This window comes from Spea bombifrons, chromosome 7 (assembly GCF_027358695.1).
Source record: "Spea bombifrons isolate aSpeBom1 chromosome 7, aSpeBom1.2.pri, whole genome shotgun sequence".
NCBI lineage: Eukaryota > Metazoa > Chordata > Amphibia > Anura > Pelobatidae > Spea > Spea bombifrons.
Genome location: NC_071093.1, coordinates 9,163,917 through 9,191,405, shown reverse-complemented (window position 1 = coordinate 9,191,405; position 27,489 = coordinate 9,163,917). Strand labels below are relative to the sequence as shown.

Here is a 27,489-nt window from a genome sequence, read left to right as displayed (position 1 = left end):
TCAAATTCCGAGGTTGATGCTTGTGGACTCTCCTCTTCAACTCATCTCACAAGCTTCCTATGAGGCTGGACTGGAATGGCCAAGGTAAAACCTTGATTTTGTGGTCAGTAAACCATTTTTGTTGATTTTGATGTATGTTTTGGATCATTGCCCCGTTGAAAGATCCAACCACAGCCCATTTGAAGCTTTCTGGCAGAGGTAGTCAGGTGTTCATTTAATATCTGTTGATATTTGATAGGCAGAAAAACATAAAGTGTTTTTTTTTTTTTTAGCGAAACATACAAAACTGCCTGGAAAATAATACCATAATATATAGGAGCCCCCTGGTCCAATATAGAAGATCGCTGTGTCAAAATTGTAAAGACAAGTGGCTAAAACCCACAGTTCTTCTTTACTAGGGAAAGACCCACAACTCTTGTTCTTTTTGTTATAGCAATGGAATGACCCCAGCCCGAATGTGTTGATATAATGCTGCTATTGCAAGACTTTGCAGTACAATATGTTTGTATAAAATGAATCACAGCAAAAAAAAAAAAAAAAGTTACAGCTTATGCACACATTGACATTTTTAAGGCGTTTGTGTATATTTTAAGACTACCGAATTATCAATTCATTTTGCTGATTGCAAAGAAATTGAGGTACGGTTTGGCAAGACTTCAGTTCTTTCCTGTTATATTTAAAATAACTTTTTTTTTTTAACATCTGCACATTTTGTATTCCGTTATGGTTGAGTCATTAAAGGGAAGGCTGTTGTAAGCGAAGTTTACTTATATTTTCATTGGAAACAGAGGTTTTGCAACAATCTGGAGCCACCCACCGTTCGCCTCAAAGCCAAAAACACCCATTAAATCTGTTTTCAATTTCTCTTAAAATCGGAATAACTTAACTTACGTCTTAAACGTCGAAGCAGCAACTTTAAGGCATTGGCTAAAACTTGAAGCTCCAGACAGCTTCCTCAACTTTTGAATTTTCCATCAACAAAGAAACCACTTTTCCCTTTTTCTTTGCAAAATGAAGGTTAGTAAATTATTTCAGTTTTCTATAAAACAAATACACTGATTTATTTAAAAAAAACAGCATGTTCTCTTATGTTTCACATACTTTGTTAGATAAAGATTTTCTTTACATAGAACTAGCATTTATCTATAACCGACTTAATTTAATTTATTTGGCAGACTCCGGTAAAAATTTTAATTGGTACTACAGCCGTGACAGTTCTTACCCTTCTAGTGGTCAGTATTTACTTCCTGACATCAAGTAAGTAAAAACATCACAAACAATATATTTTTGTTATTTTAACATTTTCTTTTGTGATAAGAAAGCAGTAAAAGCATACAGTTTGTATTAATGTTGCAGAGTTAAGGTTTGGAAATATAGAATTGTTTATGTATATATATTTAGAAATGTTTAGAAGTTTTTAGGTCTGATAAAAATTAAATATTCTTTTATTTTAATAAAAAAAATCTTACTTACTAGAAATAAAAAAGATTGTCACGTTCCTCCTTATATAAAGCTTTCTCACTGCATAAGTATGCCGTCTGGCAGACACCCAAAACACATTGCAACCTTATGTTGAATATAAAGGAGAACTTGACTTAAATGAAGAAAAAGAGTATCTTAGAAGGTTTGCAATGAAGATGTTGAACTACAGCTTGTGCAAACAGGATTGTACGAAAATTTACATTGTGTTTGCCCCACCCTGTTATGACATCATTATTTTGAACCATATGTAAGTTAAGTTATTTATTGACAATGAGTTCATGTGCTTGTGTTTTGTTTTATGAAAATGAGATTTTCTCGCTGATGGGCATCAGCCAACTTGTCACACTGAGGTCATGCCAATAACTGTTCAATTCGACCAGCCTCTTTTTACCGTTTGTTTGGTTAAAATTTATTAAATTGTTATATTATCTGTGTATTCATGTGTGTGTTATATTTCTCATCTATTTATGCATACACAAGATACCAAAAAATGGTAGTGCTTCCTGCTGGCTTTGGTAGGAAGGGCGCAGTCATCCTCCAGAGAAAAGTCTGTTGCCAGAACTGACTGTGGTCATTGCGTTCCCAGTGCAGCAGTCTGTCGTTTCAAGAAAGGGATGTTGGCAGGACCTAGTCAGGGCAGTGAGAAGGATACAGGCAGGAATAAGAACTCCAGTGAGTGTACAAAAGATGCTGTTGTGGCTCAGGCGGTACAGCAACAGTTGTGACGTAAGGTCTCTCTCTTAGGCATGCAGTTCAGGTCGAAATTATTTTATAATATGTGCTTGCCATTTTATTACTTCAAGGTTTTTGGAACCTATTTGGAGTGGGGGTGGCTCAAAGGTCATCTCTATTCTTACTGCTGCAGTACCAGGATGACTTTCTTTTCATGGGGCCAGCTGGTAGTGAAGAGTGTCAGCGTCTTCTGGGTTGTTTTCAGGAGGTGCCTTGGGGGGCTTGGAGTTCCACTAGCTCAGGAAAAGACTGAGGGCCCTCAGACTGCTCTTTCATTTCTAGGTATTGATATTGACTCAGAGTTAATTGTTTTTAAGGAAGATTGAGACTACTGCTAGGGCGTGTGTGTGATTCTTATTTGACCTTCCTTCCAGGGTCATGCCTAGCATTGCAGGTACCTTTCTCTTGCCATGGTGGTATTAGGTCCCCTTCCCATTACATCAGGGTTACTTCAGTGATCCTCAGATAAGTTCAAGTTAGTTTCCCTTTGGCTGGTGTGGATTTTGGGGTACTCGTACGTTTATTTGGCAGTCTGGTGTGCTGAGTCTAGGGTGTTTGGAAGAAATGTGGGGTTTTCGTTTGACAAGGTTCAGGTGGGCCTGATAGGTTTGTGTGGGCTTTGGTAGGAGCATTTATATGCAGAGTGTTGCGATCTGGCCAGGTAAACTGTCTTTGATGTGTGAAAGCATGGCGAAGACTAACATTGCAATTAACACACCTCCATATCCACATATGCTTTAAGTACATGAACAATCATGTACTGTATCCCTGTTTTTTTCTTAGTTCCTGAGAAAAAAAAACTTCCTAAATGTAGCTTTTGTCTGCCATTAGACTTAAAGTAACTAAGTTGCCCTTTATTGGTAGTTAGCCTCTTTTGAAACAGATTCTGAGTAATTGGCTGTAGGAAGCCCTTAGATTATTCTGTTTGAATGAAAGAATGTGGCATACTGGAAGATATTTTCTACTCTCTACTGACCTCCACATCCAGAAAGCTAATCGTAGTTGGATGACTTCTAAGAGTGAAAGATCTGCTCGATATGTAGTTGTCAAGATGATTTTGAACAAAAATAGTGGCTGGAACTTTCATATGAGAAAGAATATACCAGAGAGAGAGAGAGAATACATGAGATAGGCTGAAGAGCCACATTCCTAGAAAAGCCTAGTTGAAAACTATTTCATTAACCCCTTAATGACAATACATGTACGGGCTCAAAATGCATTGTTTTTAATGGGTTTAGGGAGCGCCCATTATCCTTAAGGGGTTAAACCAATCCCCAGTGGAGAACGTAATCACATTAAATGTACTTGAAATGCTGACCCTTGTATTTTATCTTGAAATAAAGTATGTTTGAAAAATAGCATGGCGGAATAAGGCAACGGTACTCTTATGGTGGAAAAAAAAAATAGTTGACATGCCAGTTTGCCAATGGATTTTTGATGTCTAGGTTGTAGAAATAAGAAAAACACCTTTATATAATAGAAATCGTTTCTTTAATGGTTGTTTTAATAACCATGTGGTTTGCCTTTTCTTTGGCAGATGTAATGTAAAATGGTTGATAGCCCCTGATAAGTTAATTTTCAGAGATAAGCTTTCTTCTTTTTCCATTGTACTGAAGTAGGAAAACACCATGCATTAGGAATCTGAAATGCTCTTTATCTATCTTCCTGGATCAGCTCCATATGATGCAACCAACATACTCCTTTTCCAAAGTGGGCATTAGTTACAGTACGTTACACACGTCGGCTCGGCTGTTGACATTGGTCAGTGTTTGCAGTAATGCAGAAGGAAGCTGTCAGGCAGATTAAGTGTGTAAGTGTGAATTCAAAATCAGCAAATAAATATCCATTTCAAAGCAAATATTTACTTTGGTGACACATGCTTAATACATTTGACAAAGCTCGTTAGGAAAAAAAGTTGGACATCATCTTTACTTTGACCAACGAAAAACATCCGCATGCATCAATAACTTAAAAGAGATAAAACTGAGTGTGAAATACATTGTAGTTCATATATGTTTGTGTCTATAAAACAGAATATGTTCCATATGCAGTTGGTTCCTTTGCGGTTTACAATGATAGTATACATCTTCAGTCACCCAGATGGCCAGTGCCTTTATTTTCCATAGATAACATGTAGCACTACCATATTTTTTTTATAAAAGCATCTAATATGATCATTTTATGATGATCAGCAGATGGGTCTTTTCATCACCTTTGCTGATGGACAGTGACTGGAAGAAAAGAGCAATCTGGAGCATTTAATTAATTGTCATTAATGGGAAATTTGAATGAACGCCAGATACAAAGTTGTTTCCTTTGGTGTTAGTGCGATATGGGACCTGGTAATAAAGCCTTGATACTGTAAACTATTTTTGCTAGAAATGTTGTGGAACTTAAAGGCAAATGCATATGTTGGTATATTCAAATAAGATGTTTCTATGGGATTTGTAACAAGTTTTCAAAAAATGATAATTTGTAGAGATTAAAAACATATTGCCAGCATCTATTTGCAAGATACATCACAACTTATTAGAGATACATTTACACTCTAATTATTTTATTTCCGTAAATTATAATATTCCTATCAATAGAACATGATAGTCAGCATGTTCTATGCTGGAGTATACTTTCGATGTGATCCCACTTGCAAAAAATGAGAGAAGCTGGGTAAAATGCCTCCTCTTTGATAGCGTGGTCCTCATGCTTACCCACAGAGTAAAGCAAGGGCATCGAGCAGGGACAGGGCGTACCACCATTAACTTGGAGACAAGCCAAGCCACATGGTCTAACAGTATAAGGACCGATTCTGGAGTGAAGACTTAATTCATACTATGTGAACACACATTCACCCATATAGGCTTCATAAAAAATATTCATAAATGATCCAGTCAAGGTTAAAGGCGGCCTTACACTTTTTGTGGAGTGCAATATTTTCAAATCAGAGCTGCCCAGGGGCCATTTGCTCTCCTGTCCTCTTACCAGCCTTCTCCCAGTATTCTTCAGACAAGTCCAGCTTGGGCTCACACCTGGTCAGGAGTCTGCCTTGGCCCCCATTTCACCCACTTCTATCCACTATTGGGTAGTCGTAAAGCAACAAACATTTACCAGACTGATCATTTGACATAAAGTGATGTCAGAGATGCCAACTGTGCTCAAAAATAATAATAATAATAATAATAATGTGGGCAAAGAAATCAGAACCAATAACAAAACCATTATTAATCTAGAACTTGATATTTTGCCAAATTGACTTCATGGAAATATATTTAAAATATAAAAGCATCCAATTTCTTGATTTTTTAATTAAAATCACGTATTTCCTTTCAAAATATTGAAACATTCTAATCAGAGAAGGCCATAGTGTTCTTAAATTTAATTAATTTAGTTAATATTGGTTATTTTTTTGTTGTGTTATCCAGGGAACAAGAGTGATGGTTTTAAAGAATTTTCATTTGAGGATACATTCAGTTCAGACTTCAACTACAAAATATATCATCATCAGTGGATTTCAGGTACGGAGAAATATTCGGCCAATTTATTCAGACAACTTTTGTAATGAACAGCTGGGCAACAAAACCGAAAAAAAAAATACGTTGTCAACAGGTCAAAGAAAAATTTGCATAACTGAAAAAAATAAATTGAACCAAAGGGGGAAAAGGAGGCTGTCCGCAAGCTGTTTTTTATTAGAACTGGATTACATTCAAATCTATTTTCACAGGTATTTGACAATAACAGATGTTCTATTTGAATAAATAGGTACTAATAACTAGATGCATACTTCATGCACCTCTTAAACTTTCTTCCACTGTCTTTTTAAACGACATTTGTGCTTATATTACTGATCTTTTAAATAAATACATATGTTTTATCAAAGAGAGCATATGTGGACAAGTATTTGTGGCAACAGAAGGGAGTGAACATTTGCATCTCTTCTTCTGCTGCTGAGAGATAAATATTGGATTTTTGACTAATAAAAAATGTTTAAGTGATAATGTAAGCACTTCTGGGAAAGCAAAGATTGTGCCTCCCTTTCTTTTGGGACTTGCTGCTTTGAGTCTCTGTAATAATAATGATAATATTCACTGTGATGCTCAAATGCTGCTTAGTTAAATTAAGTTTATAATGAAAGAATAAAGTAATGAATCCAGATGTGTATTTCCCAACCAGCGAGTTAATGGTTTCATATACATTAACCCCTTAAGGACAATGGACGGTCCCTAAACCCATTGAAAACAATGCATGTTGAGCCCGAGCATGTACGGGCTTTGTCATTAAGGGGTTAAGAATGTGAATTGGCTACAATTTGCCCAACAATAATGCTAATTTTTCGCAATGCATGGCATCCAATCAAGGTACGCAACTTGTAATCTGTAATCTAAATGTACACATAGAATGAAACCAGGACCACCACTGCTTTCTGCCTAGACCAGAAGAAACTGGAGTTCCCTCTAGGATTCGGGGACGGTTTGCTTCTGCAAACGCTCCAGTTATGTTATTGGGTACCATTTTGGCCTTGTACTGGGTGTTTACTTTCCTTTGGATGTCATAGAATTATTGCTGAAAACATTAAACTCATTTTCAGCTGAACTATCATTTTCACCTTATATGACCCTCGACTACACACCCAAGCTCCAAAGGCTACCTTAACATTTAGGGGTGACATAAGTATTATGTAATATGAAACGGAGCCAAAGGCAAGAACACGGACAATCCTGTATACTCCCTGTCCCTCTGCTCAATAGAACCAAAACCAGCGCCCAAATTCATGAGATCATCCAAATGTTTGCCATGATGGCTCACGATAAGAATGCAAGGCCCTCTGTATGTACAAATGACACAATTCTGAGTACGCAAACAAGAAGATGTCAAAATGAACACCTTCTGTAATAACATTATTAAAGTTTCTGTTATTAAATTTGTGTTCTATTAATAAAAATATATTTCCATGTTTCAAAGTGTAACAAATAACTGAATGTTTCCACGATATTCCCTTTGAAACAGAGAATGAGTACTTGCACAAATCGACTGAGAGAAACGTCATTCTTCATAATGTGGAAACAGGAGACAGTTCTATCATTTTGAAGAACACATCTTTTGTAAGTACATTTGGTCCAAAATCATTTTATTAACGGTGTAAAATCCCAACATATACAGTGCTGTGAAAAAGTATTTGCCTTCTATTTTTGCTATTTTGACACATTTAAATGTTTCAGGTCATCCAACCAGTCAGATTTCAATAATCATTCCAATATATCACCCATGTGATGAAGTAATTGCCCCCAAACCTAATAAACCTAATAAGTATGGGCCACTTCGGACCCTTCATTTTGTTTACTTTGAGCCATTTAGAGGTGGGCTTGCTTGCGTGCTTCGGATTATTTGTCAGACTTAAGTATGACAAATGTGCAAAAAAAAAGAAATGGGGGAGGGGCAAATATTTTTTTCTAAGCGCTGGAACTTCCTTTCTAATATGCTGTTTCTGTCTAATTTCAGGATATTGTAAATGCCACGAATTATCAGCTGTCAACAGATCAAAAATTTGCATACTTCGAGAGCAATTATAAACAAGTAATTTCTCCTGCAATACAGTACATTGGAAGCCTCATTAATTGATCTTAAATTAGTCTTAAAGATCACCTGAATGATTGGGAACTTTATAGGGTAGGCTACTCAGAGCTTACTCACCCTCTTCTGAGGAAGTGGCTTCTCATAGAACTAAACTCAGACACTTTTAGTGGGTGAAGAGTGGGAGGGAAGTGAGTGGGAATGGGCATAAGGTGGGCATAAGGTGGGCATAAGGTGGACATGGTCACACACCACTCCCCTGCCCAGAGAAAAAAGAAACTGATATGGAGACCCAAGGAAGCAGGGCTTTATCCAGAGACTCCAGGTCAAACCCCAACAGTTTCCAGGTATGATCATAAGGTGTATAACTGCATGTTATTAACCCAAAATATAATGTCTAAAAGCTGTAGAAAATATTATTAAACACTATTTAAACAGTACGTATTATCCATAAGATTTTAACTCTAACTATTATTCTGGCTCAATCCTATATAGATATTAGTGCTTAGTTTAGTTAAAATACATACATTAAAGCAGACCCTCGCACAAGGACAAACAAATCCATTGTAAGCAAACATTTAGAATATCCAAATATATATGTAGGAACTCTTTTTACTTGACAGAAATGTTTATGTTTCACAATACAAATACTGATTATACAGCTAGTTTTCAGAACATTTGGTATTTAGGGGTGCCGCTGAGTTCAAGCGCACATACACATTACTTTCGCTGCTGTAGAAGCCGATACTTTAACTTTTTTAAAGATATACATTGGCTTACATAAATGATTGTAAGCATTAAAAAATGGTAGCATATAGCATAGCTCACAATTAAATCAGCGAGATTTCTCAAAGGCCTCCGAGTTAGCCATGCTATATATCCACAGAATATTACACTGAACATTTGTCATTGTATAACAATACGCAATTATTACAATTTAGAACACAGTTTTAACATAGAAATATATTCCACATAGAATAATGATCTCCAAAATCAACATGCTGAGGGTAATTATCATTCGTTGGTATATGGTATATACACCATTATTGCTTCCACCAGTTGGACACCATGGACAATGCCCACCGGATCCCCATTTCTGCCCCATCTCCTAAGCAGCTTCATGCATAGACTACTGCCGCTTCACCCCCTACCACTTCCATATCGTTACATCCAGTTACATATGAATATAATAACAATATTATATTAATACATGTTTTCCTTTAAAAATAATAACTGTTTTTCTTGCTTATAATATCTTTACAGCAATGGAGACACTCTTACACGGCCTCATACCACATTTATGATGTAGAGAATGGGTTAGCATTGTTATCTATTTATTAAAAACCTTTTATTTTTTTTATTTATGTTTATTTCCAAAAAATACATTTACATTTTCCCTTTGTAGAGAGTTTATTGAAGAAAACAAGCTCCCACCTAACATTCAATACATAGCCTGGTCACCCACCGGACATAAATTGGTATGTATTAAATAAAATCTATATATTTACCTCCACAGAGACATGCAAGCACAAAATCTTATTGGGTCATAAAGTAGGTAAATATTTCACAATATATACCGTGTTAAACAGGTTCCTTTAAACATCTAGTGGAAGAACGTCAGATAACATTACAAATCTTTTGGTTCATGTCTTGTCTACCATAGTCCTAAAAGGCTGCATTTCTAATACTTTAATGTTAGAAAATGGTAACACAACTAAAATGTGTCTAGCGCCATTTACTGAGGGTTCATCAGCCAATACTAAAGTTCAGCGTGGGCTATTAAATGAATATGTGGACTATTACACTTATTTCACCTTAATCTTGTGGACCCAAATTCAGAAGTCCCTAAACAGGTAATCCTACGGGTCACAAATTGTTTTATTAATAAAGGATGAACTTGGTGGTCTTTTCATTATGCAATTTTTTTGTATTTTAGGTATACATTGTGGATAACAACATATTTTTAAAACACAATCTTAAGGAATCACCCACTGAATTAACAAACAACGGGAAAGAAAACCAAATATACAATGGAATTCCAGATTGGGTGTATGAAGGTAGGTACCTAATTCTGTTAAGTCGATGGCCTGGTTGACCCCGACAGATCATCACTATTCTTCTTCTTTTTCTTGGCATTCTTTTCTACTACCCTCTAAATCTGGTACCTAACATGCCCTCATTTAACCCTTTCTTGCCTGGCCACGCTTTCTCTTGCATTTATAGGCAGACATGACAGTACGTGCCAACTATCAGTTCAAGTAAGTCATAGTGAATTTAGACATTTTCCGCATATGTTTTACGAACTAATTGCTAATTTCTATATTTAGAGGAAATGCTGGGAGTGAAATATGCTACATGGTGGTCTACAAATAGCAATTTTGTGGCGTACGTCCAATTTAATGATACTGATGTACCAGTCATAGAATATTCCTTTTACGGCGATGATCAGTATCCTAAAACAATCAGTATTCCTTACCCGAAGGTATGTTATTATATGTAATATGTTTCCATTGTTTTTCTTATAATGTGTAATGCAGTATGTCTTATGTTCTTGCTGACTTCCTGCATTTATCCTGCAAAAAAATACATATTGGCACAAAGTCAGCTTTCCATCAAATATTGTTTACACAACCTAACTCACTAACTCATGGAGTTATCCGCTGCTTAACAAATCGGAATGAGAGTAGTTGCTACAGCTTCCCAGTGACATTTGAGGGTCCTGTAAAGTGTATAATATACATTAACAAGAGATTGCGGTTCCATTTCTTATTGCATGGTTTTTTTGTGTTAATCATAAATATGCCTACAGACCTTGAACTCACAATATTAAGTAACATGAAAAATTATGTCGGCAGATGTTTGGCAGCAAATCTTATTGTGATGATCAATTAGGTTTTCTTTATTAAGCTCTACAGTCACGGACCAGATTTTTCCCGTGGAGTTAAGATCCTTATGTTCTGTGTTTTTCCACAAGGTGGCGTAATAAGGGCTTGTTATTTAAATTAAACGATTGTCTCCATCTCAGGCACTTTAGGAATGAATATAAGGTGCAACTCAATTACCCTTTCAATGAAAAGCACATTGCATGGTAATTCACCAAGGAACCAATTCAACCACCAGGGCACAATTCCAAAATTGATCACAAACTGCTAAAAACCATGTACACATTTTACTAGAGTGTCTCATAATCACAGCCAGGCCCGAACTGGCAATCTGACACACTTGACAAATGCCCAGAGGGCCGCTGGCTGACAGCGCCACATACTCACCCGATCTGCTGCTCCATTATGAACATGGGGCCGTGCATATCCAACCACAATCATTGGGTGGCTGCTGACCTTATAATGTCCGACCCTGATCTCAGCACTTCATGCACTGGTTCCCCTTTTAAAGCATTGAGAATCTGGTGATGTTAAAAGAAACGTTATAACTAATGTCATGATTATTTATTATAATAATAATATTTGTGTTATGGATGTGTAGCACTATTGTTTTGCTTTTTGTGTAGTTACATTGAACTCACTTTGTCACAATATACATTGCTCTATGATGATACACAATTACAAACGGAAAAACTTTGGGACTCTGGGAAAAAGCTTTTGGCGTCAGGTCCAGGCTAGGGAGTAAAATCGGTCGTGGCCCTTTAAGGCCTGGTGTATCTAGCAGGGGCCCCATGCTATGTTTTTACACTCTTGAAGTGCGTATCAATGTGTATCCATCAGCCACCAGCCCACTGGGTATTTGCTTGTCCCGACCTGAATTCCATATGCTACAAAACCAGTAAACAGCACATACTAAGATCCCTCCTCTCCGTAATTATTTTAGCTCCTTCTTTTATATTTAATCCCTCTGCTCACTCTTTTTTAACCCACCTCTCCTCGTATAATCTACTCTTTCTCTCTTCCAACTATCCTTTCTCTACTTTGCATCTCTTTAGCTCTTTCAGCTCTCATCTTTTTTAGCTCAAAATCTCAGCCTTTGTTAACATCCAGCTCTGTCTCTTGCTATTATTAGATCCCTTTTAACTAGCTCCTTTGTTACACATCCCTTTACCTCTATCTGTTCTTACCTTTTCCATTCAACCTCTCTTATTTCCATGTTTTTTACTCCGACATCCCTAACCCCTCCTCACATGTCATTTTCTTATTAACCATGCTTCTTTACTCATAGATCTCCTTTGACCATTATTTTTACCTCCAATGCCTGATGAAGCCCAATCATCTTTTTGTAATACCATATTATACGCCTCCTTTATATGCTCATTTCTTTGTATTCCCCAAGAAATTGTTACCGTGCCCACCCTGAGTTGCATGGCAATGGGCTTGAGCCCAGCAGTTTATTGAAGAGCGTTCAACGTATGTTGTGTCATCCTGTAACAATATAATATAATGTATATTTATTTCACTTCTTTAAAAGGCTGGCTCAAAGAATCCAACGGTCAAACTGTTTATAGCAAAGGTTGATGATCCAAGATTTATAAGTACAGCTGAAGTTCCTGTCCCATCATTGATAGCAGCGAGGTAGGAATAATAACACCCAGCTGTATGTTCTTTTTGCTGATATAGCTCTATTTATGAATAAGTACAATGCTGTGGTTTTTTCACAGTGAATATTACTTTAGCTGGGTGACGTGGATTCTGGATAGTCGGATCAGCGTCCAGTGGGTGACGAGAACACAAAACATATCAGTCATAGCAATATGCGATTTTGAAAAAAGTTCAAATATATGGATTTGCCCAAGGGTACAGTATTTTACAATAATTATACCTGGAAACTCTCCAGATTTGATTGTTATCCCACTTCTATTCAGTGTTTGTGTATGGGTGCCAGTTCTATAATCCTGCTCAAATTCTGATGAATTACTAGCAATTTAATAAATAATATATGTAGCTCATAGACTGTTTTATAGCTTGTTTACATAGTGAGCTTTTAGTTGAATGTTGACCATGATATATAATGCACTTATAATGCACATTTACTGTTATTATTTCATTTTTCATTTAAATATTTTATAAAACAGTTCCTTCATAAAGAAAAAAAGTAACCTTTTTTTTACACAATTATGCAGAATCAAGAGCATTTAGAAACAAGTACAACTGGATGGATTGGTGTGGTATGTATTTGCACATTATTTGCATTTTACATTATTTTTTATGTACAATATGCATTAACACTTCACTTAAAGTGAATATGGCAGGTAGGAACCATTCGGCCCATCTAGTTTGGCATTTTTTTCCCCTTTTTTCACTTATCTACCACCCAACCAAGCAAAGTAAAGCTTCCTTACATTACATCTATACAATTCAAACAACCAGAATACGTATGCGTTTGCAAAAAAAAATAAAAGTTAAAATATCTTGCCGCTGTTGGATCTGATGCAAACCAGCTTTAATATACGGACGCTTAATGGTTCTTTGCTATTTTATTTTTCAACTCCTAGTAATATACACGTCTATAATCAGTTAGTTAATTGCGGTATGTTCATCTGTTAAATGCAAGATTAGGTTTATTAAATAATTAGTTTTATTTGCAAACATAATTGCTTGGTTTATCAGCACCATAAATACAGCGTTAATTATAGTTACATTACACTATATTACATTGAGATAAATAGAATGCTCTGCGTTGGAATATCTTGGCTCGTTCTACTTATACTTGAAAAATTCAGACACATCCACTAAATGATCTGTATCTTACTTATTTGCTTTGTTTGTTAAGTGGATGGTGATTTTCTTTTAATAACGTATAATGGGAAAACAAGGATAGATAACATTTTCATTCATGCGACCGTGAATACATTATGAATGAACCGCAGTAATGTATTCAGATTGTTGTGTTGAATTAATGCATTTAGAATTGGCTTTCTAGAGCTACATGTTTTGAGAAGGCTGGTCAATGGTCCTTGGTCGATGGTCATAGCCTTGTGAGGACTAAAAAGGTCATCTGTAGGGTGAGGACAAAAAAAGTCCAGAAAGCTTGCCTAAAATTTCTGGGGAATATGGAATGATTTTCTAATTGGTGTGAAAGCAGTATACGTTAGATTATCTTGTATTTAAACAAATGTATGGTGTAAAACTCAAGTCCAACGCTCATAATTTTGTATATTCAGTATATTGTCACAGTTGTTACAACTATCATGCTATAGGGCACATTAAAATGCATTTTCATGGATTTTGTTTTTCAGTTCTTTCCTTCACTTCCAGTGTTCACATCCGACTCATCATCATATTATAAAATTTATAGTGACCGGAATGGTTATAAACATATTCATTATGTAAATCAGTCTGTGGTATGTAGCCTTATTTTGATTTTATTTTGAAGGACCTACTTTCTTAGCACTAAACCCTGCATTAACCATCAATGTGGCCCTGTTACCTACAATTATCATTCTTCATTTTTTTCCCTTTGGCCTGCCTTGTTTCATTACATTTCCATTTTCACTGTCGTGCTTTACGCCCCTTGCCTTTAGTGCCTTTACTTCTGTCTTTTGTCCATATTGTGCTTCCCTTTATTTCTTTTAGGACCGGATTTAACCCCTTAATGACAAAATGCATTGTTTTCAATGGGTTTGGGGACCACCCATTGTCCTTAAGGGGTTAATGCCCTTTCTTAAGTAGTAGATAAAGGGTCATGGTAGTCAAAAATCTTAATTAATTCTTTAATGTACAGTAAGCCACCAATCAGGGGCAAAATCTGACCCAAGCTGAGTACATGTAGCTGCCGGCCAGATATGATCAACCAAAGGCTACAATGTTAGATTCTTCTGCTGATCTTCCGCTGGAGCAGCTGTGAAGGTAAATGTGTGGTGCCAGCGGCCAGCAGCCCACCATACATTTGCCCAGTTTGCCATATGGCCAGTCTGCTGCAAATAGTAACTTCCTGTGACATTTAATGTTTTAGCATATAAAATACATTGAAAATGGCAAAAGTATGATATTAGTAACAAATAATATTTAATCTACTGTTAATATGTTCTTTTGTTTATTAGGATAATGCTATACAAATTACAAGTGGACCCTGGGAAGCAATTTATATATTTTATGTTACAGATGAAGCAATGTAAGTGTGATATGCCATAATATAGCTTGTACAAAAAAGTAAGAAATCTTAGAAATCATGACCCATGATGAGTCAAATGATTGTAAATATCGCCCTGTACTGTGTTTCATAACTGACCCAGTGAAATACGAGTCCGATGACCATGCATATTGTAAACTTGGAGGTGCCCTGTATTCAAATCTTTGTCTAATACTCATACTGGCCATCAGGTAAACCAGTCACTCCATTACTGGCACTTGCATGGCAGATCTGGATACATGTGGCCGCACACTACAAGAGTATGAGGGCATCCAGCCATCTATGTATATCCAGCCAGCATACATTATATACTGGCCCATGGTCTTAAAGTGTTTAATCCCCACACTTGATGCCTAACATCTAGTCTAATAAAGACCATAGGACATGAAGTCTAGGAACAGCTGGTGATATACCCAGGTTAAACAATGGTTTCCTATGTGTCCTTGGCACATTTTAGTCATCCATGCCCCAACTTACATTGTATTGCTAATTCAAATGACTCTGATCCCTTATTTGTACAAGTTATGTGTACCTGTGAACCCCGACTTCATTAATATCCCCGACTTAATTAGATAGCAGAGGTATCTAACATATTTCCTCAATGTTTGTGGCACCACAACACCTATGATAGTTTTCCAGCATCCTAACATAAGAACCTTTTCACAGCTAATGCTTGTATAGAGTATTAAATCATTTACGACTAAACCACTTTAAATTGTATTAATATACTGAGTACAAGTTTAAAAATAACAAAATGACTAAAATATTTTTTGTGTAAACTTATTTTTATTGTTTGTTTTTGTTTTAAATCTGTAAATAAAAAAATACAGCTATTACTCAAGTAATGAATTTGAAGGATTTCCAGGAAGAAGAAACATCTATCGGTAGGTTTCTTTGTATGAAGGCCTCAGGTTACTTGCATGTTATTACACATGTATCCATTGAGCCTTTTCACTAAATATGTGTTTTTTTCATTAGTATTGGACCACTTGACTGGTCTTGCCCTCTTTAGTCCCGATGTTCACAGATATTTCTCTGTTTTAGTTAATGTCTATTTCTAGCGTTAAAATTATAAAATTGTTTACCAATTTAGGGCTGTCTTTATGCCTGACGGGGGCCACGGCAAGCTCCCCAAACATGCCAGATCATAACTAAATGCAAAGGAGCTGGTGGTCAACACAGACCTCTCCACTAATGCTCCCTGCTTCATGTTCTGTGTGCCGTCTGCTTCAAGGCACTGGGAAATGATGTCATATCCTGCTGCTCTGCAGCAGCAGCCATTGCACAGGTCACATGGTAGGAAGTTAAGGTCTCAACCAGTGGCTGCACAGACCTCCAGACTATGGTGGTTGTTGAGAGGGCTTTAGGGGCAGCTACTCTGGGCTGTCTTGTTTTAAATGTGACCCTTCAGCCATTATTAAAATATTATAATTTGCATTTGCATATAGACTAATTAACCACAATCCTCTATTAGAAGCATTTTCGTAATGCATTTCAGCTGGATTTTGGAATCTCAATTTACACAATATTTCCATCTGTAATGGATTCCTTATAATTATTTATAATTGTTAGAGTAAATATTGATTCAAATCACTCAATAAAGTATTATTTTCCTTTCTCCCCCAAGGATTGCGCTCCAAGGAAATCGCCAAAAGCAATGCATCACCTGTCATTTAAGAAAGGAGAGGTGCCAATATTACTCTGCAAAGTTTAGCATTAAGGCAAAATATTATTCGCTCTATTGTTATGGTGGGTGCCATTAATATCCTGTAGATTCAGTACAAATGTAATGGGCCACAATATAGCATTTAAACTTGCATTTACCGTACTGTGTGTACACATGCAATTAGTCTTGTTACATTTGTATGAATTTGTTCTTGCAGGTCCTGGTCTTCCCATCGTCACCCTTCATGATGCACGTACTAATAAAGGTCTGTAAGTGTATTTAAGTTATTTATATACTAATTATCACAATGTCATGTTGGCCGTACCGTCTGAAGAGCTGATCCCATATGGCGAATTTAAGGTGTTCTGGATTAAAATGCAGTGTTTAGAAAAGCTGTGACAGCATATGTCTACCTTTGCGATATATTGTATACCGTTATGTATTTTTGAATGGCAGGTCTGGGGAGGTGGCATCCCCTCTGCCGCAAAACCAGGGCCATGCCGCTCTTTTGTGCCGCACAGTGTGCTGCTGCTTAATGTGTTACAAGGGGGATCTCTTAACTCCCCAAGTGACCCATTTACATTGTGCCGATCCTTCCAAATAGATAACGGCTGCATATGGGGCGCACTTCTCCTTGGACAGTGCCGATATGAATACATCCCTGTTTGTATACCTTTCTAGCATTTTAGATAAAAACATTGAAGGGCCATAAACATGGATTTATATTATATGCAGTATATCATATATACCACATAGAGAAAAACTAAGGTCATGACGTGGATAGCCCCACCACAGCAAGACAAAACAATATACAACCTCCAACCTACACATTTTACACACAAAATCCCCAGCGTTGACTATCATACATGGACCGTCCCAAACCTAAATGTACAAAAAAGCCTTCTTACTTCCAGGCCCAGTTTATAATAGACTTGGTATTCCTAATGGATGCAATCGTATCTCTAGAGCTCCGCGTACTGGAAGACAACCTCGCCTTGGAAAGCAAACTGCTCACAGTTAGAATGCCATCAGAAAGAATTGGAAAGATTGAGCAAGACGGGATGAGTATGAATCCTTGAATTATTTTACCCAAAATGCACAGTAATTTAGTAAAATGTGTATGACCTAAAATAATGTAGTTTCAATGCATGCTGAAGAATGTACTTTTGTAAAGACGTTTAACAGAATGGAAAGTCCAATGTAGGTAAATTGAACATGTTAAATTTGCCTCGTTTTGCCCATTTTCCCTAATTTATGTTTTAACATATATAATCTGTTTAAATTCCTTACTTCTTAACCTCTAAACCATTGTAATTGTTATACTTTAGTAAGCACGATGAAGGGCAATGTATCCCGTTAAAATTGTTACTGATCATTATAATATTGTCTCTTACTGATCATATGGTTTCCCTATCAAAGAGAAACAAATATTCCAACTTACAAACCACTGAAGTCTATATATTTACTTTTCTACCCAACGTACATCATTTTCCATTAAATCATTGTGATTTTATATTTTTCTGTTTGTTTTGAATAATTTTCAGCATTCTGGTATAAGATGACTTTGCCTCACAATTTTAACAAAAGCAAGAAATACCCACTTCTTCTATATGTGTAAGTAACATGCATTGTTAAAAACTGTCAGCATGAAAAAGGTTAAATTAAAAAAAATCAAAATAGTAACAGCAGTGATGTATTTATCTTTGACACTGACATAGGTTCAACCCGAGCCACCATCTTACTTGCCACCATCCGTAATGCTGAGCGCCAGGATATGACATCACATCTCAGAGCTCCACCTATTTAAGAATGTCCGGCAGCCGGCAAGAGCAGGCTACGGACGGTCCCCCAAAGTCTTAAAGGACTTGTTAGGGGGCCAGAGTTACTCCTTTTAACCAACCTATTAAGCAGTGGTGCCCCAGGCAGCCTTATTGCCTAAAAGGGTGATCTGCCCCTGGATCGGTGGCAGAGTGGCTAATACCCCAAAGATCTGCCACCCAGTCAGCCTAAGCCAGAATATATTACTGTATTAAAGCAACTCTGATTTAATTGTTACATTAAAGTATAATTTTCAGTATTTGGAAGCCAACCAAATTTGGTGCTTTGAATCTTTAAATGTGTAAAAATAATCATAAATTAAAGATACATTTTTTTTAAAACATCTTTCAGCTACGGTGGTCCCTCGAGCCAAGAAGTACTGCACACATTTTCAATCGGCTGGAAGACTTACTTGGCAAGTTCTGAAGAAATAATTGTTGCCTCTGTGGATGGTCGAGGGACAGCTTTTCAGGGAGACAAGTTCATGCATGCTGTCTATAAAAGACTTGGCACATATGAAGTCGAAGATCAAATATTTGCTGTCAGGTGAGTGCCTTATAATATTTAGGTTCAGTCTAATTTAAACTTTCCCACAGATGGCTACAGTGGAATTAAATACAATAATAATGTCATGATGACATCATCAAGGGCTTCTCTTTAAGAATGTATTTTCATTACTATTATTATATACCACCACTAATTATTATTATTATTATTAGTAGCATATTTGCTGGAAATATAAAATAAAACAGGTTGCTCTTTAGTATAACAGGAAGGCCTGGGGCTAATTCAGATTCATGAATTATCTGAATTACCAAATGGTCACCTCTTCTTGGCTGTTGTACTACTGGTTAACAGGGAGCCATTTGCCCCACTGACACCAAATACTAGCACTCAGAAGAAGAATGGTGGCAAGGAGCCAAACATGAATACTACACTTATGTTAACGCATCGGTTCATAAGAACACCGACTCCAAAGGGTGTAGCAGATTTGAGAAATCGGATCGTAGAACATGAGACACGTGTTTCATGGTCCAATTAAATTTCTACGAATCACCAAAGGGAGCTTCTAGAATAAGAAGCCTCCTTATTCACAGGCTTGTTACTCCAACATTGGCCCCCCGGCTGTCTTAAAGCCATGGCAAATGCATTTCATTAAACTTTAGTTTAAGAGACACTTGTGTAATTAGTAAAAATTAGTCAATGGATGCTACTGTGGTATGATTCACGTTATGGGTATCTTGGTAATTACATCCGAAGATGACTTTCACAAGAGTGAAACAGACTTGCGTTATGTGTCTAATGACACTCTTTAAAACTACTGACTAAGGATATGCCAATGCATATATTTTCTTAATTTTTTTGTATCTGTGACTGTTTTTAAAAAGCATTTTAGACTAAAACAATGTTTAAATCTGTTTCTTTTACATTATTATATATATATATATATATATATATATAACAGTTTGCTTAAATGTATCACTTGGTTATGAGGGGTTTGTCGCTATCCACATATGTTACCCATCATTTTAATAGCTGGTGAGTTGAACATGAATTAATCATTGGTACTAAAGAAATAGTTTTTTTTCTTTTAAGTGAAAGTTAACAACCAGTCAGTTCAAAATCTCTTTTTCTGTTTAAAGTGGAACATTGCCAAATATAAATGAATATAACCTTAAGTAATAAAGTAGTGTGAATATATAATCACTTTGTAGCCATAGGCGTTCTTAATCCTCAGGTCTCCACAAGGGCGATGTAGCTTTAAATGGTTTTGTGCTGGAAAACACATGGAAGCCGTTAAGTAACACAGTAACTCATGCGTGGATTGTGAACGTTTATAAGCAAAAGCATTATACAAACATTAAATTAACAATTACCTTAAATCTGACAGTTTGTTATTTTTTAGCCCAGTGGTATAATTTATATTGCGTTGAAACCAATCTTGTCAATGCAGCTAAGATGCAAAATACATGTATGGTTCACCAAATATATTAATGCTGTTTTCATTTTATACATGTGTATATTTCGACGAATGACTCAATCAAGTAATTTTTTAAAGAGGAAATGTCAATAGAACAACATGATAAATGATATTCTAATATAAGATTGTTTAGAAGTGAAAGAACTCTTTTGTTTTTTTAGAAAATTTATTGAAATGGGATTTATTGATGAGAAAAGAATAGCGATATGGGGTTGGGTAAGTAAAGTTATATATTTAAAATATTTTTTACATGATATAAAGGAGTACTGTATACATTGGACACATGTGACGTACTGTATTCTACGTATACTTTTAACCCTCCATTAGTTACTGTACAATAACTCCCATCATCCTCTGACAGGCTCTTGCTTATTGGAACAGCTGGAATACCATAACTTACTAACCCTGCTAAATAATCAGCCAGCAGCTGCTACTTAAAGGTTTTCTGGAAGGGTTGGAGCAGCTGTATCACTCATTGACCCTAACTGTATAACTCATATAAGGCTTCACTCTCAATGCCAAATGATTTTCTGGAGTCGTGAAATATCTTAAACAAAGATTCAAATGTGAAGACTGAATAGAAAGCGTGCCACAGCTATTCGAATATATTATAATTTCTGCAGTTTGGGTTACCTCTATACTTGGAGCTCTTGGGTTTACCTGGGTCTCTGGGTCAGTTCCTCTTTTCCACGGCATGTGGCCACACCCACTTCATTCATGCACAGAGGCTGGCGGACAATCCTGCATTCACACGCAGCTGCATGCGGCTTTTAATGTTCAAGTTAATTTTTGACCATCCAGTGTTTGAGAGACATTTGCTGTAACATTATCAGCATATTTTTATTGATAAGCTTTAACAATTGAAGTACGCAAAACACATCATATTCGGCAGCTTGAGATTACGCTATGTCCTGGTATCGCTCCCGTAGAGTCATTTTCCACCTCCATTCACAGTCATTAACAGCTAATTCTTAAAAATGTGAGAAGATTGATGCCCAAATACAGTATCTTTTATTTGCTCTGCATCTCAATGCTGATTATCAAAGGATTCCGCTAAACCCGTGAATCATTATTTTCCATTTTAGGAAGCCGCATTCAGTGTTACTTCCGCCTACGTTTGCAGAGTGCGATCGTTTTTTAATATGTTGCTGGGCTTCCCCCCCTCCATACAAACTGTATGAACCCATTACCTGCCTATGTTGACTTTGCAGGCTACAGATTTCTCCACGAAGCCAACTTAAATAGTACTTTTTATGTCTCCTTGTAAAAGAATAACTAGTGACATGAAGCTTGCACGTTTAAAACTATCTCCTCTCTTTTCCCTACATGTCTACCATGGCTATAAGATATGCTTTAAAAGTAATTGTGATGTAAAAAAATAATTTAAGCAGATAAAAAGACAGAGGGACAGAGGAGAAGAGAAAATAACCTGGCTTGTTGTAAATGAGGTGGTTGGGGACATCACAGATCGCCCTTGTAACCGACCAATTGAGCACCAGTGCACTGGTGAGGCTAATAACCCAAGGTAGGCCACCCTAGGCCTAGTACCCTATGCCCGAATAAGTCGCTGGTCGACCCAGAACAATGCATTGTTAATTTTTTAGCTGTCTACCAGAGGCCAATAGAAGCAGCTGGTCAGGGTCTAAAAATCAGTGCCCAGTGGCCCAGTGGCCAACAGGGCCCAATACCTACCTATACTGGTGCTTTAGTGGCAGATCTGGCCCTTCAGTTTGAAGCTGCTAACCGGGTACAAATGGCCATATGCTGCAATAGTAGAGCGACCCAGCCACGCATATCCAACTGGTGGCTGCAAACATGGCTGTTGGCTTTAAAGAGACAGGGCCCCTTCTCATCCTTAGCCTTGTCTTGTTATATTTAAAGAAAGCCCTTTTAGGGTTAACTAAGGATATTTAAACAAAACTGCAACAATAAATTAACTCGTTTATAGTTATAACACATAATTAGGTTGAGGTTCTGTATTATATGACCTCACATATGCCCAACTTGACTTACCTTTATATATTTAGGAAGTATTTTATCAGAGAAAATACGCTGCTTTTTGATATCAGGTATGTTGTAAAATTAGATATTAAAGGAAGTCTTATCTATTTTCCTAGAACTACTTTGTGACTTATTAAAACCTCCTTCTATATATGAATGGTTTACATGATTGCACGGACATGTATGCACATAACATATTGCATGCTTATTTTATTTTTTTTAAAGTGTTTTCTGTTAAAAACAATTTATTATATACAAGGTTAAAAAGAAATGACACTAATTTATGACTAAATTCCTCATGCTTGTAAACACATTATCGTCCTGAACAAAGTACAGTGTTTTACTGTCATTTAACTGGATCGCAAGCAATAAACCAAGTAAAATATTGTTAATCTCCAACTGCTTTTCAAACTTGACCGGTAAAACGAAACCCAGGGACACTTTCATGCAGATACATGTGTAACGTATATACGTATATATATATATATATATATATATATATATATATATATATCGTTTATCTCACATACAAGATCATCAGGTCACCCTATACTACACACCTTAATGGAGCCTTTGGTATTTGTTCTGCCTTACTTAATGCTGATAATGGTTTAGTTTGTAGCACACAGCTATATATATATATATATATATATATATATATATATATATATATATATATATATATATATATATATATATATATTGACAACTCTATGTGTATTGGGATATAGGAGGGTTACTCAACACACATTGAAATGTATATCCCACCAAAGTGTTTTCTGTTTAATGTGTCAGTGATTTATATATTTATACTGTGATACATTGAAATCCCTGCTTGAATACAGATTTAAAATATAGTATCCTGAAGTCATAAGTTTTATTAGGGCATTTAGAGGAACAACAATATCATCTTTAAGATGGGTTATTTAAGTGTTAATATTTAAGAGTCATAGGCAGGCCTGGACTGGCCATTTGGCAAATTCCCTGTGGGCCACTGGCCAAAAGCCTCCATAGTTACACGATCTACCACTCCAGTGGCTGATTGGGTGCTGCAGTGTGTGGCCACTGGCTAGAAATGTCTGACCACACACTACGTGAGCATAAAGACGTAATGTGTGTCTTGTCATATCCAGCCGTCATCCACGTTTATGTCATTGACGGCCCTCGGCCTAAAAGTGCCAAGGCTACCTTGTCATCCCCAGTCCAGCCCTGCACATAGGAATGGAAATCTGTAAAGCCTGTAAACCATTGTATCAGGTATCATTGTATCATTGTATATTATGGTTACTCGTTATGAATAAATAGACTTAGAATACAAATAGCAAAAACGTATCATTTGTTATAATTGCTGTTTAGATAGAAAGTATCATTTCGGACTATAGGCTCTGATACTTTACCCATCAACATGGCGAAAAACACAGTAACAATATTGCCTCTATCCCCATTGTACAGCGCTATGGAATATGATGGAGCTATTTACCACAATAAATAATAATACAATAATATGACTTTATTCCTTTATGTTTCTGAGTGAGAAGGAATGCTTTTATTAGACACATGTTGTTTCTTCCAAGATAACTCTATGTTCCGGTTAGAAAACTAATATTCAGTTGGCCAGTTTTCAACTATGAAGTTCTAAGTATTAATCCACTTCTTAAGCAACAGATCTCAAAAGATAATCATAGTCTCTTTGAAAACCAGAAAACAAACATATGATCTTTAACAGACATTTAAAAAAAGTTAATGATTTAAAAAATACTTAGTTATATACAACTATTAGATTTAATAAATGTTAAATGTGTTTGTATATGTGTGTGTGTGTATATATATATATATATATATATATATATATATATATATATATATATATACTTCTAAACTTGATACAACAATACTAGTTTAAATATAAAGTTTACTTGTGATGCAATTTTACTTTTTTCTTTTAAAATATTTTAACGCACTAGTACCAATAGATTATTTAGCTAAAATGACTAAATGTCACCCCCTCACCATTAGATAAGTATGTACATAAATATACCTTTCCTTTGTATTATAATACAAACTTTATAATATTATATCATTTTGAGTTCAGTTGAGTTTTAATAGTCTACTCTTTGATGTCTAATAATTTCTGAAGATACTTGGAAAACAAAGTCAATAAAATGTGTGCCAGTTGGGTGCGCCTCTCGGACCTCAAGTGGTAAAATGTTGATGACTAATGTTCCTGTAATTAATAGAGACTCGTTAAATGTCATTTACAGAGAAAAATACTTTTTTTTTAGAGTACTTAAATAAAGTATAAGTAAACAATAAATCTGATTCTCTCGTGTCAAAAGAGCCAACATCTGAAATGATGTACATTGTACATATTTAATTGTGGCTTGTTGTAATTTGTTTTTATGTCGCGTCATAGTCATATGGAGGATATGTTACTTCAATGGTTCTTGGACACGGAACCGGGCTATTCAAATGCGGGATGGCTGTTGCTCCTGTTTCAAACTGGGAATATTATGGTATGTAAATGTTGAGAAATTTGAATTGTAAATTATATTGGAGGGGGATTATAGAATAGCAGAAATACCCACAGCTAGTAGAAACAATTCAACAGAATGTCACAGATGGTGACTTATTGTAGAGTGAAGGAATCTGCCGAAGGCTTGAACCAGGTTTAAGCCTGACATCTAGCTCAGCTCAATGATTTTGAAGGTGACCTAGAACCTACATTTAGTTCCATCTACTTTTCCAGCAGACAGTAGAGAGATTTGGCTCGAACTCCAAATCCACAACCCAGGCAAGGTTCTAGGTTCAGTTTTTCCATCTAGCTTGTGGACTTCTAGCTCACTGGGTTCTAATTTAGAACACAGACTTGCTATTATATATATATAATGTTTCAATTTCTTTACAGCCTCAATCTACACTGAGAGGTACATGGGTCTGCCTACTAAATCAGATAATCTGGAAAATTATAAGGTACATAGAATAATAAATATATTGCATTCTTTTTTTTGAGTCAAGTCTAAAGTTTGGATTGATTCCATTTGGTGTGTGTGGCAATACAACGAGGCACAGGTCACACAGTTATTCCCGGAAGTTAAATATGACCATCAGAAATATTTACAACATCCTTAGAGTGGCTTTCACAACTGATAGTGGCTTTGCCAAACAAAAGCCTTTTAATATTAGATCTGCATCAGAAATCACGTCTAATGAACTGACTCTTCTTCCTTTTTAGAATTCAACTGTGATGGCCAGGGCACAGCATTTTAAGGAAGTAGATTACCTGCTCATTCATGGAACAGCAGATGGTGGGTTCTATCTGAGACCGATCAACAGTGTAAATAAAGAGAGAGAATATGAGAATAATTATGTTTGAGAAGCATTAGACATACTACTTGGTTTCTGATAGGGCACAGTACACTCCTGTCGTACTTAACCCTTTACGTATTATACGCCCTTGTCCCACCAAAGATTTAAACGGTGTTTAGACTAAATTTCACCAATGGCAAATAAAAAATATTTTTTCCTATTTAAGTGCAAATCTTATGTATAAAATGATGCAATGTAAAAATGTGTTGGGCAGAATATTCATTTACCTGATAAGGTATGTCATGTGTTGCGTTGCTTTCTAGATTGTTTAGAGGAAATGAAAATACTCTGTCATTTAAAATATTAAATACTCTGATTCGTGGTTTTATCTTTCTATTTCTTTCCTTTGCAGATAATGTACATTTTCAACAAGCAGCCCAGATCTCCAAGGCATTGGTCGATGCCCAAGTTGATTTCGAAGCAATGGTAAAGTTCTCTTTAGTTACTTATATGATTATTGCATCTGTGTTATAAGCTGGCAAGGTGTTCTGTGGGGTCTGGTCTGATGACGTAAGTGCTATAGATGGCTGGATATGCACAGCCGCGCACTACGCTTTCATGCTCATGTAGCATGAGTGTGTTACGCTATTGGCCAGTGGCCGACCAGACATTTGCTTGGTGTGTCAGATGTCCAGTATGGCCAGCTGACATGCCATCAATCTGAAAGGAACACGGCAAGGTAGTTGTGCAGTGTGTTTCACATATAAACACTCTACAGGAGCGTAGGGTGTTCCGTTAACTACAACATGCTCCATAGTTGAAAATGTCAGGGCTTCTGACAAGAAATTGAAAACAATTCTTGCCATTTCCTTTCATTAAAAGACAAATTCATAGGTTAACCCTGATCCTGAGTTAAAATCTATTCCTTATTTTCCCCAAGCACAAGTGGCTGCTGGAAGTTAGCATCTTTCTTTTAATATATATTCTCCTTCCTCCTTTCCATCACATGCCAATGTGGACAGCACAGATACTTCCAACGATTCCCTTAATGCACATATACCATGTTCTCACAAATTCTTACCATATGGCAAACGCACGAGAAGAGGAGGAGGAGGAGGAGGGGGGTCTCGCTTAAATCACTCTTCTATTTCCTGTTCTGGATGAAATTAAATGAAGATTTCACCATGTTCATACATGTCTAATCGTTAAAAACCCTTTAATCTAAGCTTTTGTTTAAAGTGTGCATTTACATTATGCGTACATAATGTAAACCATTCTCAGTGTCTTCTCCTTCACTCACCCTGTACCTCAATGTATAATTTTTAACCGTCTGAAAACCGTATTGGTGAAACAATTAATGTTTTGCTCCTTGAAAACAATACTAGGACAATACTAGGACACATACCTGATGGACTTCTAGAGGCAGCCATCCTTGATCCAGCGCCAACGCAGCTGAACTTTAAAGAAGGAACACTTTAAAATACACATTGTGTTTATATCCATAAATATTTGAGGAACATACAAAATGTGCTTTTTTATTTTACAATCAAAAGATTTCCATTTAAGATGTTGTCTCCCTTCTCTGAATATATTTGCTTAAGTTGCTCGAAATGCATTGAAGGAAATATACTATAGGCTCATATGGTGCTCTCTAAAACAGAATTTGATCACACTGGTTTTATACAACCAGTATTATATTTTTTTCCAGATGTGACTTATTTTAATTATTATTTTTTTTTTTGCAGTGGTATACAGACAAGGACCATTCAATTTCAGGCTCTGGAAGAAAACATCTATATACCCACATGACTCGTTTTCTTAAACAATGCTTTAATCTTTAATAAAATTAAAATAGCTAATA

General features: G+C 36.2%; 1 protein-coding gene across 1 annotated transcript; it reads left to right on the top strand.

The window, feature by feature from the left end:
• The first annotated feature begins 363 nt into the window (after positions 1-363).
• FAP (fibroblast activation protein alpha) lies at positions 364-27,489 on the top strand. The gene is made up of 26 exons (XM_053471033.1): positions 364-1,017; positions 1,176-1,257; positions 5,634-5,726; positions 7,216-7,310; positions 7,708-7,782; positions 9,043-9,095; positions 9,185-9,257; positions 9,716-9,836; positions 10,107-10,261; positions 12,196-12,299; positions 12,386-12,521; positions 12,848-12,892; positions 13,964-14,068; positions 14,768-14,838; positions 15,687-15,740; positions 16,484-16,605; positions 16,740-16,787; positions 17,489-17,587; positions 18,067-18,136; positions 18,692-18,886; positions 20,483-20,537; positions 24,736-24,835; positions 25,228-25,292; positions 25,555-25,627; positions 26,041-26,114; positions 27,374-27,489. The coding sequence occupies exons 1-26, from the start codon at positions 1,012-1,014 to the stop codon at positions 27,467-27,469; spliced, it is 2,265 nt and encodes a 754-aa protein (XP_053327008.1). The 5' UTR covers positions 364-1,011; the 3' UTR covers positions 27,470-27,489.